This window comes from Corapipo altera, unplaced genomic scaffold, assembly GCF_003945725.1.
Source record: "Corapipo altera isolate COAL_440 unplaced genomic scaffold, ASM394572v1 48b, whole genome shotgun sequence".
Classification (NCBI taxonomy): Eukaryota; Metazoa; Chordata; class Aves; order Passeriformes; family Pipridae; genus Corapipo; species Corapipo altera.
The window spans coordinates 10,816,347-10,834,386 of NW_020884884.1; the positions used below are offsets into that span (position 1 = coordinate 10,816,347).

General features: G+C 38.1%; 1 protein-coding gene across 3 annotated transcripts in view; it reads right to left on the reverse strand.

The window, feature by feature from the left end:
• The window catches only part of BABAM2 (BRISC and BRCA1 A complex member 2), a 168,913-nt gene that overhangs the window by 5,074 nt on the left and 145,799 nt on the right, over positions 1-18,040 (reverse strand). For 2 of the 3 annotated variants that reach the window (XM_027641655.1, XM_027641654.1), the window contains exon 11: positions 15,147-15,300. In XM_027641655.1, the coding sequence (XP_027497456.1) occupies positions 15,147-15,300 (154 nt within the window). Of the gene's footprint in view, positions 1-13,666; positions 13,687-15,146; positions 15,301-18,040 lie in introns of those variants that run through there. The other variant, XM_027641656.1, reaches the window with a different exon arrangement.

Sequence of the window (18,040 nt, forward strand, 5' to 3'; positions counted from 1 at the left end):
GAGAAATTCATTTGTATGAAGTCCACAAATAGTCTTTAGCAGAGTGTTGAGTACAATCAACACTCAAAGTAAAACACATGTTGAGTGTTGCATCCTTCTCACAATGGTTTAGATCTCAGCTTAAACATTGTTTAAAGAGTTTTCAGTCTAGAGTGGGTGCCAATCTTCATACACTTACAGGCACCTGTCTAACTCTTTGTTGAGCATCTTACCATAAGATTCCATTGTTTTTTGTCCATTTGTTTTTGTTCCCTCAAATGGTCATTTTCCAAGTTCAAGGTAGCAAGTTATGAGGTTTCTATGGAAATTTTTCTTCATCACTCCAGAAAACAACACATTTTGCTGTAGTTAACCACTATATATACTTGACTCAGTACACTGAATTTCAGGTGCTACGCTCAAGGACATCTGCTGAGAGTAAAGCACTTCTCTTTCCTTCACCTTATTATCCAGTGTAAAGAAAGTATTGCTATTATTCCAAGTGGTAAGCATCTAAAAGAATGTAGAATTGGCTCACCTGCTGTTTAAGTATTTTCTAGTGATATGAAACACTGACTGTGGTACAAGGTCTCCAGAAGCCCATACATGTCTAAATCAGTTTGCAGGGTGTCGGTTTGCAGCACTTAAAACATACTTGACTCAGAATTCACATGGTTTTATGAAATTTCATTCTAATTGTAATGGATTTTTTTCCAGGATCATTTAGTGCTGGGTTTTTTAAATGCAGTTGGTAGAAGATCTGCATTGACCATTTGATAATACCTTTTGCCTTCAGATAGCGGAAGGTACTCTTTTTGCTGAAAATCTGCAAAGATTTTAAATTATGCAGATGCGATCTCCCATCAAAAAACACTTCACATATATTTATGGTGAAAGCATTCTAACACTAACACGCTTTCTGCTATTGCTTTTGCTAGACTGCTGCTATAGTCAACAATACAATGGTTACTGCTCCTGGTGTAATAAAGTTAGAAGAGTTAGCTAGGTGTTTCTATTTCTCCTAAAATCTTCATGTGGTAAATTTGGAGCAGAACACCAAGATTCAATCTCTGTGAGGAAAAAAGCATACAAAATGCTATATCAGTGGGATTTCTGCTTTTTGTGTCTGGGACAAGGACAATCGTCATGGGGTTGAGGAATCATCTTCCCAAGTCATTCACAAAATAGATTCCCCTTAAACTCCTCGGTTCATGAGTGCCAAGTTTTTCAGCATGCTAGCCCTATTTGCACCCATATGTTTTATTAGTTTCAGCACAAGATGTGGGAGTTCCAAGTGCCTTTTCCATCGAGAGATGATTTGAGGAAAAGGAAGCAGATGAAATAATCATGATGGTCCACATCAGGAACAGACTTAGATGTCCAGCAACATGTCTACTACCAGCACAGTGCACTCTGCCCTTGCACATTTTTTACTGGCAAATTAAAGCTCTTGAGCCAAAATCTTCATCTCTTCATAAAGACACAGAGGCTGTCATTACCTTCTCTCACTGCATCAGTCATATACATTGTATTCCTTCTCATCTGAAGGCAGACTCAGGTTATCACGCTTGGATTTTTTTCCTACTATTAACTTTGAGAGCAACCTTTATTCTTAAATATTATCCCTTATTTCAATATTCTAATTCGTTCCTGTGAAATGTTTTAGTAAGTACTGTGACTGTGGTTTAATTCTGCAAATTTTTGTTTCTAACTATTATAGAACAATCTTTGTGTATTCAAAATCATAGTAGCCAATATATTTGAAAAGTATCTCCCTTTTCTCCTACTTTAGGCAAGGTGTACGGGAAAATGTGAGGGTTTTTTCCCTCAACCTTTTCAAGTTAATAGATCTGACTTGGGAAGGCACTCCTGTAGTCACGGGCATCCCTGAATCCTTACTTAATCCTTCTGAGTCTTCTGGAGTAAGATCTGTAGCTAGGACCCCCTTCTCCTCAGTTGTTCTCCATTGTCTGAATCGTCCAGCAGGTAAATTGAGTTTGTTTGAATATTCCTGGGATTGAGGTAAGAACTGAATAGTATCCCTCCCAGTTGTATTAGATACAGTTGAGAATCCCAGGCATTTGCCCCAGCTGCTGTCCATTTTTTTCACAGGAGTTGTAACTCTAGGATTTACATCATTTTGCATCCCATATTTTCTTCCTGCTGTACCCTCAAGGAACTGCTGCAGGACATCTACAAGTTTCTTCAAATCCACTGAATCCTGACAGAAAAACATCAACTCCACAGATGACTGATCTTCATAAATTAGCTAGAATATCAACGTTCTCCCCTCTTCCAATTAAATTAGGTGAAAACAGAAATTAAGAAGGGTGCAGGTCTGAGTGAAGGACAGCTTGAGGTTTCTTGAGGTTCTTGACCTATTCCTCCCAGACTAGTACTATTATGCTGACACTTCGCAATAAAATCTTGTTATATAAATTATTTCAACAGCACAGCCATATTAGAATTATAAAAGAGCTTCTACAGGCTTTATCAATGTCACCTGATTATTTATTTTCTGAAGCACGAAGTATTTTTGCATGGATAATGCATACATACATATGTAGCATGCCTTTGTATTTTTATGTTCCTGTTGCAACTTGTTTTGACACAATGAAAACGTGTTTTGAAAATAGTGAACACCTACAACAATCCCTTCTGGGTGCCAGACGAGAGGATTTGTCCTCCTGTGACTACACAGGCACATCCAGCTGGTTTGGTTCATGTAACCCCTAATAATTCATCTCCTGTGTAGAAGATATTTACCATAACTTTCCAAACTCTCTGAGGTTTGCTGTTTGTTTATGACAGAAGAAATTCAAAGATGCCAACTTCTGGGTTTTCTTCTTCTTTTTTTTTTAAAATATAATTGTTTTCTTTTCAAATTCCTTTTGTCAGGAGCTATCTAATTTAACATGATTAGTACTAATTAACAAAAGGAACTTAAATTAATAAATTGTTGCATTAATTCCAATAGTGGGTATGTATTTAGGTCATATTCCATATGACTGCTCATTAGGTCCTTACCCTGTGGTTATGCCCTCCTCCTGCATCTCTATGCCTTGCACTGACAAGGGCTGAATGCAAATGTGTGGAAATCTACTGAAAGCCCGTTCTTTCAATAGGCCTCATGCCAATGTTCGAGGTGTAAGTTTTTCCTTGTAAACTCAGACGTGAGACATTTGAACCTCCTTGCTATTCTTACTATATATAATGCATTAAAAACATATTTCCACTGGGTGAACCACGCTGTCTATTTATTCACAGGCACTTCCAGAGCATTCCTCACCAGGCTAAAGATATGTGGGCACTCACAGCAGAGCAGAATAACTCAGTCTCCTGCTTTGGGATGACTATGGGATAACAGATTAATTCTACACTAGACATTTTATGACAGCTCTATTAGAAGAAAAATGATTGTTATATCATTCTCTCCACATCTAAGATGTTACAGTAATTGAAGTGACAAACAGTACTCAGCACTCCAACTTTTGGTTGCCTAGCTGAAAATGGGATGTAGCAAGCAGGCCCACAATAGCGCCGGGTGCCAAGTGCTAATGAAAATTAGGACTATTATAGAAGGCACAAGGCACTCAGGAGGCAGCAGCATTCCTAAACCACGATTCAAATCTGAACATCACTAAAACTTATCCAAGCACAGCACAGAACGACAAAGGTACCTTCCAGGATTTCTTTCTCTCTTCAAATATATGTAACGATACTTGGCATGAATTCATGTTTCTAAACTAAGCTTCTCGACGGTATGCTCTTTGGGATGTGGTTTATAATTTCCATACTAGGCAGCTTTATCTATGGCAAATATTTTGCTTTTATGTGAAACACAATGTCTACACAGTTCTCCATTTTATACATCTCCAAAACCAGTGATGCCAAGCAAACATCTCAAGTGTTTACACAACAGCAAGACAATAGTTCTTAAATTACTGCTACTGTAACTGGCTAAACACACAAATGTACAAAGAAGTCTGAACCCAATGCCATTATGCTGCTGGCAATTTTTTTTTCCGTGTGCCAAAAAATATGCATCACAATCTCTCTTCCTCTTCTAATATTTTCTCTCTCTACCCTCTTTTCCTGTGAATTACCTACAAGGAGTTCAGTAAATTTCTTATGCTCATTTCTACCTGCCAGTCTATGCAAGGCACTGACTCTGCAGCCAGGCTGATGGACAGAATAACAATCAAGACCATGAGAACTGGAGGTCTGCAGCAGGCAGCCACAAAAATGCAAGTTTTTAAGAAATACTATTGTTGTCAGCTCAGCTCATAATATTACACGACAGAAAACTGTCTCCAAAATCACAAACAAACCAAAACCTGTGCTACCAAAATCATAACAGGAAACAGAAGTGGCAGAACTAGTGAAACCAAGTACACATCAGAAGTTTAAACATTAAAATTCACTCATATCCAAAAGCTGTTTTCTGTATTTTACTAACAACGTCTTTTATCTCCACAAATTCCTGTGGAGTTATAACCATTTCTGATTCAAGTCACACAGAAAGGTACAAGAAATGGTTATATTTAGACATGTTTTTCAATAGTTTGCTGACTGCAGAATTAACAGGTGGCTTTACTCCATATGAAGCAAACAGAAACAAAAATTAACTTTTCATTTGGTTATACATTTGCATCTGTTCTGAAAACCTATGATATCAATTGATTTTATAAATAAAGTCATGAAGAATTCAACGTTGGTCTGCTGTAAAACTTAAAAAGACTTTGCTGCCCAACTTACCATAAACCAAATGAATCTTGACAATCTGTTCAAATCATGAAACAACCATAAATATAACAACCTGACTAAAGGCAAAATATAAAGGAAGGGAGTTCTAGGGAACTGCTGTGGAGCCAGGATTGTAGATCATTACGTAGGCTGGCAATTAATGTTTATTTTAAAGCAGCAGCATAAGTAGGGTCATCACTTTGCAGAAGATACTAACTTTGGTTCCAAGAATATATGTGCTCACAAATGTATGGACCGTTACTGACAATTACAGATAAAAATTACAGCTACTGGACATAATCAGAGCATACAGACCAAAGCCAGTAACTATGCAAGCAACTTTTTTGAATCATCTGGAAATAAAGATTCTGGGATTTAATCTCTCACAGATTTCTGATACAGATATTTAGGAATTTACAAAGGTGTATTGCACAGATACAGTGGCTCTAAGTGTCCCAAAGCACACATGGCAAAATGAACCTCTTGTTTTGAAAGAGTTTTATCAATGCCTTCTGTTTGCCAGTCAGTTCAAGAGATAAACACTTCCTTCACCTTCTCCACAATGAACATAAATAGATTTGCTTCAGTCAGATGAAGGCTTGTGGTCTTAGATCATAGCGAATTTTGTTTCTGCTTTCTTAACTTCCATTTTCCCCAGGGTGTAGTGGGTGTCTGTGAAGGGTGCACTGGAATATCTCTGTCATAGCATGGTCAGTCCACTTCCTTATCAGTGGATCATGAGAATGATATTCCAAGACCATCACGGAAAAACTCAATCTTCATATAGTCTTTTTAAATACAGTGTTAATTTGCAGGAAATTTCCAGTCCTATGAGCTACAGCATGACAAGTGTGCTCTATTTTTCCTAGATGCTGAAGTGCCATAGCCATATTTTTCCACTCCAGATAAAAGTTAACTTCTTAAAGAAACAGTGTTTATGCAAGATACATATTATTTCCCCCTATCTAGGCTACATAAATACACATTGAGCTTTACTGTTGGAGAGTAATTATTTAGCAAACTATTTAGTAGATTTGAAGGAGAGAGTCAATGCCAGACAAGATTCTACTAGGAACCTCTTCAAAGTATAAAGAGCAGGGTGAAGAATACAATGAAATAAGAAGGGGGGGAAGTAGGGACAATATAAGTAGTAGGAGAAAGCAGAAAAGACTGCGTAAAAATACATTCGGGAGGAAAGCTCGTAAGGAAAGACAAGTGTAGAGATCCAAGAAGAAAGGAGCTCACAGCAGTAATAACAGAACTTGAAAAATCTTTAAGAAATTACTGAATCCCTTAATTGTACTTCAGAGGCAGAAATGAAGGGTTACACCACAGATGCATCCATAATGAGTCTGACAACCAGCATCCCCGAAAACAAAGTTTTTGCTTGCAGGTGAAAGTACTGATTTCATCATGCCATCCGCTTTGCTTTGCCAGATTGCTTATCAACTACTGGGGCCGAAGGCAACATACCAAACCATAAAAGAAACCTCCCGGGATATTCATTAGGACAAACCACTCAGAAGGAAAGGGATGAGATGCCACACATCTGTGATTATATAAAACATATTAAAGAAGTTGTTTCTCTTTGCTATTCAAAAGACAAATATTTGCTATCAGAAATAAAAGGAAATTCTTAAAAGGTTGGAGACCTATCCAAAGGGGAAAACAGACAGAAACAAATCTTAACACTAATAGGTAAAAGCACAGTAAAGCAAATAAAAGATGAATTTGATGAACAAATTAGCTGTGGCTCTCGAAATAAACACTTGTAAAACAGTACAAAAATCCAGGCAAAAAGTAAAAAGAGTTCTTAGAAGAAATAAAAGTCACACAGAATAAATGAAATGGAGCTGCTTAAAGAGGCTGCCATACCAGAATTCTGCTTTCCAAGAGATATACCAAAAGATCTGAGTCATGCAGAAATGTCAGCCAGAAAGGTAATGAACAAATCAACAAAACACAAGCAAATCAGCAGCCCCAGATTACATTCACGCCCAAGTTATAGAGAAACTCAAGTGTGAGAAAGCTAAACTCTTAAATAGCTTGTAACCTCATGCTTAAAACAGCTTGGTACCAGAGAAGTGTGATGTCAATTGAAAAAATGTCTGAATGTCTGGGAGGACAGAAGGACAGAAGGAATTATGGGCCAGTAAATCTCATGTCCATACCTTACAGAGAGAGAGTTAACAGAAGAGAGACTGTTAATAGAAAGCATAAATTTGTAAGAAGTCCAAAATTAGTGGACTTGATATGATATATTGGTTAGGAGGTAAACTTGTGCTTCACAGGTCTCTTATTTTCTTCAGGTATCAAAACCATGTGGACAACAAAAATTCAAGTGACACATACTGCTCAACTTTCCTGCAGCTATTTGGGAAGGCTTTTCAAAGGCTTTTCTCTCAGCAGGAGAAAAGATCCATGAATGGATAAATAGCAGGTCAAGATAAGAAGAAAAAGACAGGAATGAATGATGAATACTATTAGGATGCAGTCACCTGAGAACTGCATGGAAATGGGTGTTCTGACATGTGTTGTTCATATTCCTACACAATACACAAAAGTAAGCAAAAGAAGATGGAAAGGTTTGTTAATGCTAACAATTTAGTGTGGGGGAGAAATGCACAATTATGAGGAACTGCAGATGGTTCTTACAGCACTGGGAGATAACATACCAGGTGAAAAGTCAATACTGACAAACATGAAAGGGAAATACGCGAGGAAAAAGACTTATTTTTACATACACAAAAAACACAGGCTCTGAAAAACATATAGAAAGGAGATCTTGGTGCTAAAAGAACAGTGTAACTAACCTTCAGTTGTATGCAAAAAACCAAATCAAATGTTATTAGAATTGGAATAAAGAGTAAACCAAACAGTATCACTGCTTCACCATATAAAAGCATGGTGAATGCACTGATGAGTAACATGCAGCTTCATGTCTCAGAAAGAATATAACAGAAATAGTAAAGAGAGAAAGAAGTGGAAAAAGGGCAATCAGAAACATGGAAAGGTTCTGGAGAAGGAAGGAGCGAGCAGAGCAAGAGAAAAGGTGACAGAAGAGACATGAAGAGGGTCATAAAACAAAGGTTTTGGAGGGGATCAGTGGATTAATTATTTGTTGCCTCTTTTCATACAAGAGCTAGAGAATAACAACTGGAGTTACGAGGAAGCAGGAATGCAAAAATCCAACAAAGCTTGTTCTTCACACCATATGTTACCTGTGCAATCCCTTGCCATGGAATTTTGTGATGTTATTATGTGGGTTCAAGAAGCAATCAAACAGAAGGAAAGCTACGTAGCGTTACTGAACAGAAATGTACCAATTCTGGATAAAGAAACCCTTGAGGATGGTAGAACACGCAATGAAAATACGGCTACATGCTCTGCCATGCTCTTCCACAGACATTGGCTACTGCCTATTGATACAGACATGACAGTGGGCTAAATGAATGTTGAGTTTTACCTAGTATGACTGTTCTTTGTGTTTAATGGAGCTATTAGAAATATTACTCAAAGGACAAGAGTATGGAGCTCATCTACTACTTTTACTTAGCTGTTTTTTTGTTTTGTAACTGATCAAGCAACACTACTTATCTGGGCTATTGAACGTCAAGCTTCTGCCAGACCTATGCATTTCTCTCTATCCTTTTCTTAAGGGAGGACATTTTTTTCATCTGTTCCTAACTATACTTCCATGCTCTAATATAGATTTAGCAGCTTTGATAAATGTATAATGGAGTTCTCAAATAAAGTCAAATCAGATGTGTTTCGTAGTATTTCTAGAATGCCACTTAACCCTGGTTATCCAAGAACCACCTACGTTAAATCCTAACCTTTAATTCCTACAAAGCAGTTGTCTTCCAACTAAGGGCTATTATATTCCACTTTAACCAAGCCAACTTCTTCATTCTCTTCTGTGCATTTCTCTTGTCAATATATGAGAGAATAGTTTTTTGCAGAAAGAATATTTACTATATATTGAAATGCACATATGTACGGTTCACACGTATACATAGTATCTATACAAAACCAGAGAAAAACTAATTGCCTAACAGATTTTATTTCTATGCACTTCCTATAGCACCTATACTCCTTATCTTTAAATAGTTGTTTTTCTTTTCCCACAGTCAAAGCTTTAATGAGAAGTGACCAGAAACAAATACCCAGGCCCTTCTGTCTTGGCTGAAATCCACATAATGCATGACAGCACTGAAGATCCCTGGCAGGCACCTGTCAGAAACTAACATACCATAACTTAAGAGTCAGGCTTAATTATCCAAGGAGACATTTAAAGAAAAGTACGTGAAAAATATGACTCAGTAAGTGCAAGTATCACGTGTATGCACAGATACTTGTACTCTGTAGCGTATGCAGACAAACAATGTAAAAATAAAGTAATATCCTGGGAAAACTATAATTAAAAGCTCTATCTACTTAGCCTATTATATCTTAAAATCAAAATAATTCTGTTATTAAGTTTTGCGGGTAAATCAACGGCAGAACATGCTACAAGCACAAATGCAATCACCAATTATTTTAACCAAACGTAATTTTTTCCATTTTTCTTTCTACTGTTCACATGTAATTCTTACAGCTGACACTTCCGCAGAAAATCAGAGTTTTGATTTAATGGTCTATAAAATCAAATTAATATCTTCATAGTCTTCACACGTCTGGGTCGCCACATCTCTTCTTGTTATGGCTGTCATAGCGTATTGCCCATTTTTTGTTGTGAAGAGCAGCCCACCGGCGGCAACACAATGTCAGCCTGACTCGATTTCAGGCAAGGAAATCACTTCTGTTCAGTTTCTGATGCAAGACTATAAAAAACCAGAGTTAAACCAGTGACCCAGCTCAGCACTTCAGCCCTTAGTTTGTACCTATCCCGCTGCTTTTCTCCAGAAAGAATCCTCTGAGCCTTGCAAACATTCAAACACATGCACACGTGCCTAGGGAAGGATGATGACTCTGTGTTTTATGCTTCTGTTCCCTACTCTCATTTTTCTAAATTTTTTTCTAAGTAAGTTTAAGGTAACACACAACAGAGACAAAGACAGTCATGAAAAAAGCTTTGTGAGGTGAGTATATGTAAATGCAAATAAGGTAGTTTTTGGAAAACTACTCTTTAAAGATGACTAATGTGCATGCAAATCACATAATACATGCAAATACAATTTGTTACTTTTATGAATAAGCAGAAAAAAATACTTAAATACAACCCAAATAATAACAAATGATTTATTACCTTAATTAAACCTGTCAAGGAGAGAAGATTATAAAAAAAGGTGCAATGTTTACATGTAAACTTTACAGTGAGATTCAAGGTAACAGAGGTGGAAATCAAAAGTTTCATGGAAATAGTGAAACTTGCTATTTTAAAAGAATCTGAAATATAGTAGGAGATATTCTGCCTAAAATGTGAAAGAAATCTGACTTAATAACAAAAAATGGATGAGTTGAAACTGGTTATGTCAAAATAACAACAAAAAAAAATCATTAGGGCACTCAAAATTTACTGAATACAACAGCAAGTCTTTGACATAAAGCAACTGAGTTTGTCTAAACAGCAACACAACAACTGTCCCTTTTTCTTTTCAAATATTCTTTTATTAGACTAAGAAATGCAATTTTTTAATCTGCAAATGTAAACATAGAATCACAGAATTGTTTAGTTTGGAGAAGATCTCTAAGTTCATTAAGTCCAACCATTAACCCAGCACTGCCAAGTCAAGCACCAAATCATGTTCCTAAGTGCCACATACACACGCTTTTGAAATACTTCCAGGGGTGGGGACTTCACTTCCTTGGGCAGCCCTGCTTGACAACCTTTTTGGGGAAGAATTTTTCCCTAATATCCAATCAAAACCTCCCCTGGCACAACTTGAGGCCATTTCCTCTTGTCCTGTCACTTATCTGTGGGAGGAGGCCAACCCTCACCTGGCTCCAGCCTCCTTTCAGGTAGTTGTAGAGAGAGATAAGGTCCCCCTGGAGCCTCCTTTTCTCCGGGCTAAACAATGCCAGCTCCCTCAGTCGCTCCTCACAGTACTTGTGCTCCAGACCCTTCATCAGCTCTGTTGTCCTTCTCTGGACACATTCTGGCACCGCAATGTCTTTCATGAGGGGGGGAGGGGGGGCAATGATACACATGATACATGTCATGTAATTTGATGACAGTCAAGGAAAAGGTATCAATGAGGCTGAAAATGCTATGGCCCAGTTTACCATCCTGACACTTTCTAACTATTTCACATGTTTCTACTGGGCACAAACCACAGCTGCAGCTGTGCTGGTAATACATATGTAGCTCACACAAGATGTGTCTGCATATAATCTTAAAATGCACTTGACCTTATGGCACACAAACAGCCAATATACAGTTGAGAGCACTTGAGCCCTTTTAAGCTTTCACCCTCAGAGTGCCCTATGGGATATATGAAATTAACACCACATTCAGCAAACACTGGTGAATGGCCAGGGACAACACTGTTATTCAGAAACCAGTTTTATCAGCAAACCAAAAAAAATAAAAAATTAATACAAACCTTCGGAGCAATTTTTTATTGTGATACCAGTTTTCCATCCTCCTGCTATTTTTAATGGTGAGTAGGTGGATTTATGTAGGATAAAAGAGTAAACTGAGTCCTGACTTGCTGCCCCTGAAGTATAACCTAATTCTACAGAGTAGCAGTGGATCGGACAGAAACTGGGCCAGAGTGCATCTAAGAACTGAACTTCATTTGTATAAACAAACAAGCTTTATTTACAGTATTCCTTCATAAAATCCCAGGCTTCAAGTCTGCATGTTCTTTAAAGACTCCATTTATGTACACTTGAATGCCTATTTAAGCAAAAAAACAAGAAAGCTTTCCCATGGAAACCGCACAGAGATGTTTTACTTCACACGTACACCACAAACAAGGCTGCTAACTTTCCATAATTTACTGTATTTTCTTAGACTTGCCATTGTATTTTAGGACCAAATCTTTTGGAGAAGCTGCTTACGCAGGAGGCCACAGACATATAAATAAATGACCTAAAAGAGGCAAAGCCCAAGATATGAACTGAGAGGAAACAGCATCTTGGCAGCTTGTAAGAAAATTTCAATATTTTTGGTTTCCCTGTTTCTATCTGGAGAAACAGGTTAAAATTTTGTGTTTAGTTGAGAAACAAGCAATCTGGAGGCCATTGGAACTGCATTATTAAATCAGGACTTGATTCATCCCTTAGAATTAAATCAAGCCAGAGGGCAATCCCTGGGCTAAGACAATAGCAAGCTTCAGTTGCTAGATGCTATCTCTCAGCAAGGAATCTAAGTCAGAGAGCCTCAAAGGAGCCCAGTTTTTAAAATCTGCTTAAGAGGACAGAGAGAGAGAGATTGACTTCTTGGGCTTTATCAGACAGATATAAATTGGTTCAATTACTTCAGCAAGAACATGAGCAGTTTTTCTCTGTGAATAAAATACAGCCAGCTAAAATCATACTCTGTTTTGAGAATTTGCCTTTTAGATTCAGGTGATACGTCTCTAAGCATGAATGCACATAATCTACTTTTATATGCATGCGTTTTAGGGGACAAATTTTGTTCCTACTTATAGTTACTACTGATTGAATCAAGGCTACAGCAAAGGGTTAAGTCCTAACTTCAAAAGAGATGGTTACTTCTGCTGGAGGCCACAAGATAAGCAAGGACACCAAGACTTTCAAGTTTAGTCCCTGCACTGAAAGAATTGGATGGGCTCACCTGTTTGGAAAAAAAACCTCAAACCAAAACAACAACCCTGGGAGAAAGCTGGGCATAGAATCAAAGTCCCTTTGGCATGAACTTATGACAACTCTGCCCATGAATAAGCAGGCTGTGTTGAATTACTGAAAACAGAGGCAGGGCTTGCCAAAACTGAGGATGAGGAAATCTCTGACTGATTCTATTTCAAACTTGATGATGCTTCTACAGTTGGCGTGAGAGCAAGGAAAAGCTGTCCTTGATGATGTCTTTAACTCCAGTGAGGAAGACGGTGTACATTGATCCCTGAAGTGTCTGAGAAGAAGGGCAGAGAATTTGGTCAGATACTGGAAAGTCAAGTGGGAGATCCTGTGGCCCTACAGCAGTGGCCAGGAAGATAAACAAGAGATGCTTTGTCTCAAAGAATGCCAAGCACTTGGGAAACCATTTGGATAAGAGGGAAAAAGACTATATATAAGCAAAACCTAATTGACAGTATTTAGAAACATAAACCAGTTGTCTCCGATTTAACCAGGGCTAAATTTACTTCAGCTGAGTAGAATGACATGGTTTCTAGAGAGTAAATAATGAATCCTTCTTTCTGCTTTTAGTGGAGAGGTTTTGATGTGGTTTGAACTAATATATTTAATTACAATGCTTTCCTATATATCAACATATATTCCCATATACTTGGTTCCCAGCTTCTCTACAGTAAAAAATAAAATAGAATGAAGTTATTTCTTTGTGTAGAAACACACTAACCTATTTTAAACACTGTTTACATAAGATGCTTGATTGTGATAAAAATCTTTCTTAAAATATGTTCACACGTATCATAACATCATACTTTTCTTGATACAGATTTATTTATGGTACCTACTCAGGAATCACTAGCTGTTCCTGCAAGCGAAGTGCTTTTAACTAGAGCAGCTTCTCCGTCTCTTTGCAGCTCAATGGTAGCTATTTCAGACATCTCAGCACACTGTCTTCCCCCGCTTCTCATCATCTTTCTCATATTACGTACCCAGTGTAAAACTTAAAATGCAGAGACTCAAACGTAAGAGTGAATAACCTCGCAAACATACATGTGATAGTAAGTGTACACATTTAGTGCTTTTCAAGAGAACTGTTATAATACTTTTAAATTTCAAGTGCAGGGCAGAGAAGTCCAGTTGTATACACCCACTTGTAAGTGAATGCACTTAGCAGACGACACATAGGTACTTGTAAGCTTTCAGCTGCAAAAGAAATGCATTTGTAGTATGGTTATAAAAAAAAAAAGCCACAGTAATGCTTCCAGATATTGTTTCTTCTTCTTCTTCTTCTTTTTTTTTTTTTTTTAAATAATAAACAACATAGTCATAATATTCTGCTAGAGAAAAGAAGAAAGTCCACACCACAGAGAAAATTAAAAAAATCACACTTTATCAAGAAATGCTGCTCCTTTAAATCATACGGTGGTAAAACCAAATTTCTATTAAATTTATATTCTATTTCTACGGTGGCAAAAAAATTTCTATTACAGTGCATCAAAATCAAAAATCAAATATTACTTGATGTTGTCCATAAAATTGAAATTAGTATAAAAATCTACAAATGCATAAGTCAATTGTTGTTTGCTTCTATCATTTCCTAATTACAGTCTCTGACCATGCCATTCATTTGATTTACTCAGCTTGATTTATTTTTGTTTCAACTCTTATTTATGCATATTTGCAGATTTAATTTAATCTTCTGACTGTCACTCAAAATGTTCATCCAAATATGCCTTGTTATTTATGTAGTTTGATGCTTTTATATGCTGAACAACTGATAATCAGCCTACTTAAATCTCTTGCTGTTATAACATTTTTACACTTCGCAAAACTGAAATACTGCAGCAAGGCTGATGCCCATGTTGCTCCATTCAGGTATTATCTGTTCTGCTTCGTAAGAAGGTAGGGATAATATCTAGCTTTGGGGGCACCGCTGCCCATGGTAGCTTGCCCTTGCAACAGAACCACTCTGGGAGGCTGCCTTATCCTCTTTAACGAGAGAGGGTACTCAGGCTGAACTGGTGTCTCCCCAGCCTGAAACAAGGGCTTGCAGAAAAAATGTGGAGGAAGAATCAGAGATCCTCTCTTTCCAACCAACAAAAAAGCAGTAAAGCAAGAGATATTCAGACTTTCAGATAACTTTCTCAGGATCTGATAAGACTGTCTCCTATGCTGGATTGGTGCTTTGCTCTACCTCCTCCTGTTCTTCCATGTCTTTTTATTACAGCTGAATTCCATTTCTTTCAGGTTTTTTTTCCCTGCTCTCTCCATCTCACATGCTTCCCTTCAGGGTCCCCTCAATACCCACACAAAACCAAGGAGTTACCCTGACTGACTGCTACCATGCAGATTACTCCTGCTGTGAGCTATCTCATCTACTTAGATTGGAAGTTCTTTGGAGCAGAGACTGACACCACTCCATGCCCATACAATGCCTAGCAGAAAGAGCCTCCTTTTAATCAGTCCTCTGGTACTAATGTAATAAGCATGATTAGTAAAGTAACTGTCTACACTCACCTATGGGAATGCTAGGACTGTATGAGAATGAAAACAGGTTCAGCTTTTGTAATGCTGGAAATGGACAGTTTAATCCATGAAACTTCTATCCACAGAAACCCATGTAACAAAAGCAATATTTACTAGGAAAAGGCAATCTGACTTACTTTGCTCTCTTGGCCATTTCATTGCCATCCCAGCGCGGGCTGTAAGGGTAATTCTTCTGGGCCTGGGAGTACAGCTGGCCACTGTTGGTGAAGTGGTAGACGGACTGAAACGTTAGGGTTGGTTGGTCTCGTGGAAAGTACAGGGGTAGGTCAACTGTAATTCAAAAAGAAAAAAAAATAATAAAAATACACCACTGCATTTTCTCTCTTTTTTACTGGGAAAATATCAGTCCTTTCTATGTGTTTAAAGGTGAAAGAAAAGAAGAAATTGATGATTAGTTCTAAAATATAGTTCTGCATTTCTCACAAGTAATGATTCCAACCTATTACTGTATGAGATGCTTCGCTTTATCAGAACACTTTTGTAAAGCACATAATTAAAAGAACTTTAGTGTATTTCTATGTTAATCATAAAATTTACATCATGATTACTTTGTTATAAAAAATAAGTTATTTTCCTTTTACTGTGAAATTTTTCCCTATAAAAAAATCACAAAATACGTTCTATATACCATTCAATAATCAATTATCTCTTTAGCCAATTCATTTTAATGCCCTTTTGGACATAAAAAGCATTATCATTCTCATTTTACAGCTGCCTGGGTCCTAAAGTGGTTAAATGATTTGATAAAGAATGTAGAAAGATTCAGTCACATGAGCTGGAAAAGATTTCAACTTGCTGTCATCTGCTAGACAAAAAAAACACCCACAAACCCAAAAACACACTGCGAAGTCATTAATACCCAAAATATCTCACTAAAAATAAAAATCAGAACCTCTTAGTTCCCTTTGCTTATCACTGTCTCATGATCAGCTAGGTCTGGCAGAACAATAAAATGATCTACAACAGTTAGAAACTGGTATATATTTTCATGGTATGAACTGGTTTTTTCACTTTTTCATTGTTAGAATTATAGTTTATATTTCCTTGGTCTACTTTCAATTTCAGAAATCTGTAGTTAAATTGAGTTATGACAACAGACTAGAATTACTAACATCACAGAATCATAGAATCATAGAATCAGTGAGGTCGGAAGGGACCTCTGAGATCATCAAGTCCAACCCTTGATCCACTACCACTGTGGTTACTACACCATGGCACTAAGTGCCATATCCAGTCTCATCTTAAAAACCTCCAGAGATGGAAAATCCACCACTTCCCTAGACAGCCCATTCCAATGGCTGATTTCTTCCTAACATCCAACCTAAATCTCCCCTGGTAGAGCTTAAGACCATGCCCTCTTGTCTTACTGATAGCTGCCTGGGAGAAGAGACCAACCCCCACCTGGCTACAACCTCCTTTCAGGGAGTTGTAGAGAGTGATGAGGTCTCCCCTGAGTCTCCTCCAGGCTGAACAACCCCAGCTCCCTCAGCCTCTCCTCACAGGACTTGTGCTCAAGTCCCTTCACCAGCCTCATTGCTCTTCTCTGGAGCTGCTCCAGCACCTCAATGTCCTTCCTGAACTGAGGGGCCCAGAACTGGACACAGTACTCCAGGTGTGGCCTCACCAGCACTGAGTACAAGGGAAGAATCACTTCCCTGGTCCTGCTGGCCACGCTGTTCCTGATCCAGGCCAGGATGCCATTGGCCTTCTTGGCCACCTGGGCACACTGCTGGCTCATGTTCAGCTTCCTGTCAATCCAAACTCCCAGGTCCCTTTCTGCCTTCCAGCCACTCTGTGCCCAGCTTGTAGCACTGCATGGGGTTGTTGTGGCCAAAGTGCAGGACCTGGCACTTGGCCTTGTTGAACCTCATCCCATTGGAATCAGACCATCTCTCCAGTCTGTCCAGGTCCCTCTGCAGAGCCGTCCTGCCTTCCAGCTGATCGACATTCTCCCACAACTTAGTGCCATATGCAAATTTGCTAATGGTACACTCAATCCCCTCATATAAATCATTGATGAAGATATTAAACAGAACTGGACCCAACAGTTCCGTTTAATATGTTTAATATAACATCAACATTAACAGAATAAAGTGGATTTCTTTTAAAGGTGTACACTTAATTTATAGAGCACCTATAACTGTACTTTTTATTATCCTCCAAAGCCCAGTTCTTTAACTCTGCACAATGAAAGAACACTGCAGTAGAATTGTATTTTAAATACTTCCTGGAGCAGAGATTCCAGCACTTCCTATGAAACTCTGTTTACAGATTCAGATATCAGTGTAAGACAGGTTTTACTTTCCAAATTCCATGCTACTATGCCACTAGTTCGTTCATTTTTCAGGTTTTCTAATCACATCTAAATACTCTGATGTGCATCAGCCACACCATATCTTCCTTTTCCCTAAATTACCCTCCAAGCTCTAGGAGTAAAAGCCGTTTGTAGCCACGAAGTACACAAAACCAAATGTGCTATTCCAGCTGTAGTCTCAAAATACAAGAAATCACTGTGGATGACAGCGCTTGCTCAGTTCGTGACCCAGTGTCTGAGCCACACGTGACAACTCCCAGAGTACTGGTGACTCAGCCCACACACCAGCTTCCAGGAGATACTTATGTGGTAATGACATGGGCAGAGTTCTGCTAATTTGAGGGCAGATCACTGCTTAAACAAAGGTTAGATTCAAAGATTGCTCTGTCAAATTCCTCTTTATAACATGATTACTAAATAACAACCCTGAAAAACATTGGTGTAACATGCTCACTTATCAGCAAGCAAGCTGTCTCCTCCCCTCACAAACAGTGTGTGTGCCTCAGCCTCTGAAGGACTTCACCTTGTAAAAGAGTAAAGAAACAATACTGGTTCTCCATTTTAATGTTATAAATATACTACTTCAGCTCTGAGTGCTTAAACTCTGCTCCTCTAGTGCATCTTTTTCCTTCTTAAGTACCAACTCCTTAACAGAAAACAACTCTTTACACTTTTGTATTTTATCACCATGTGAGT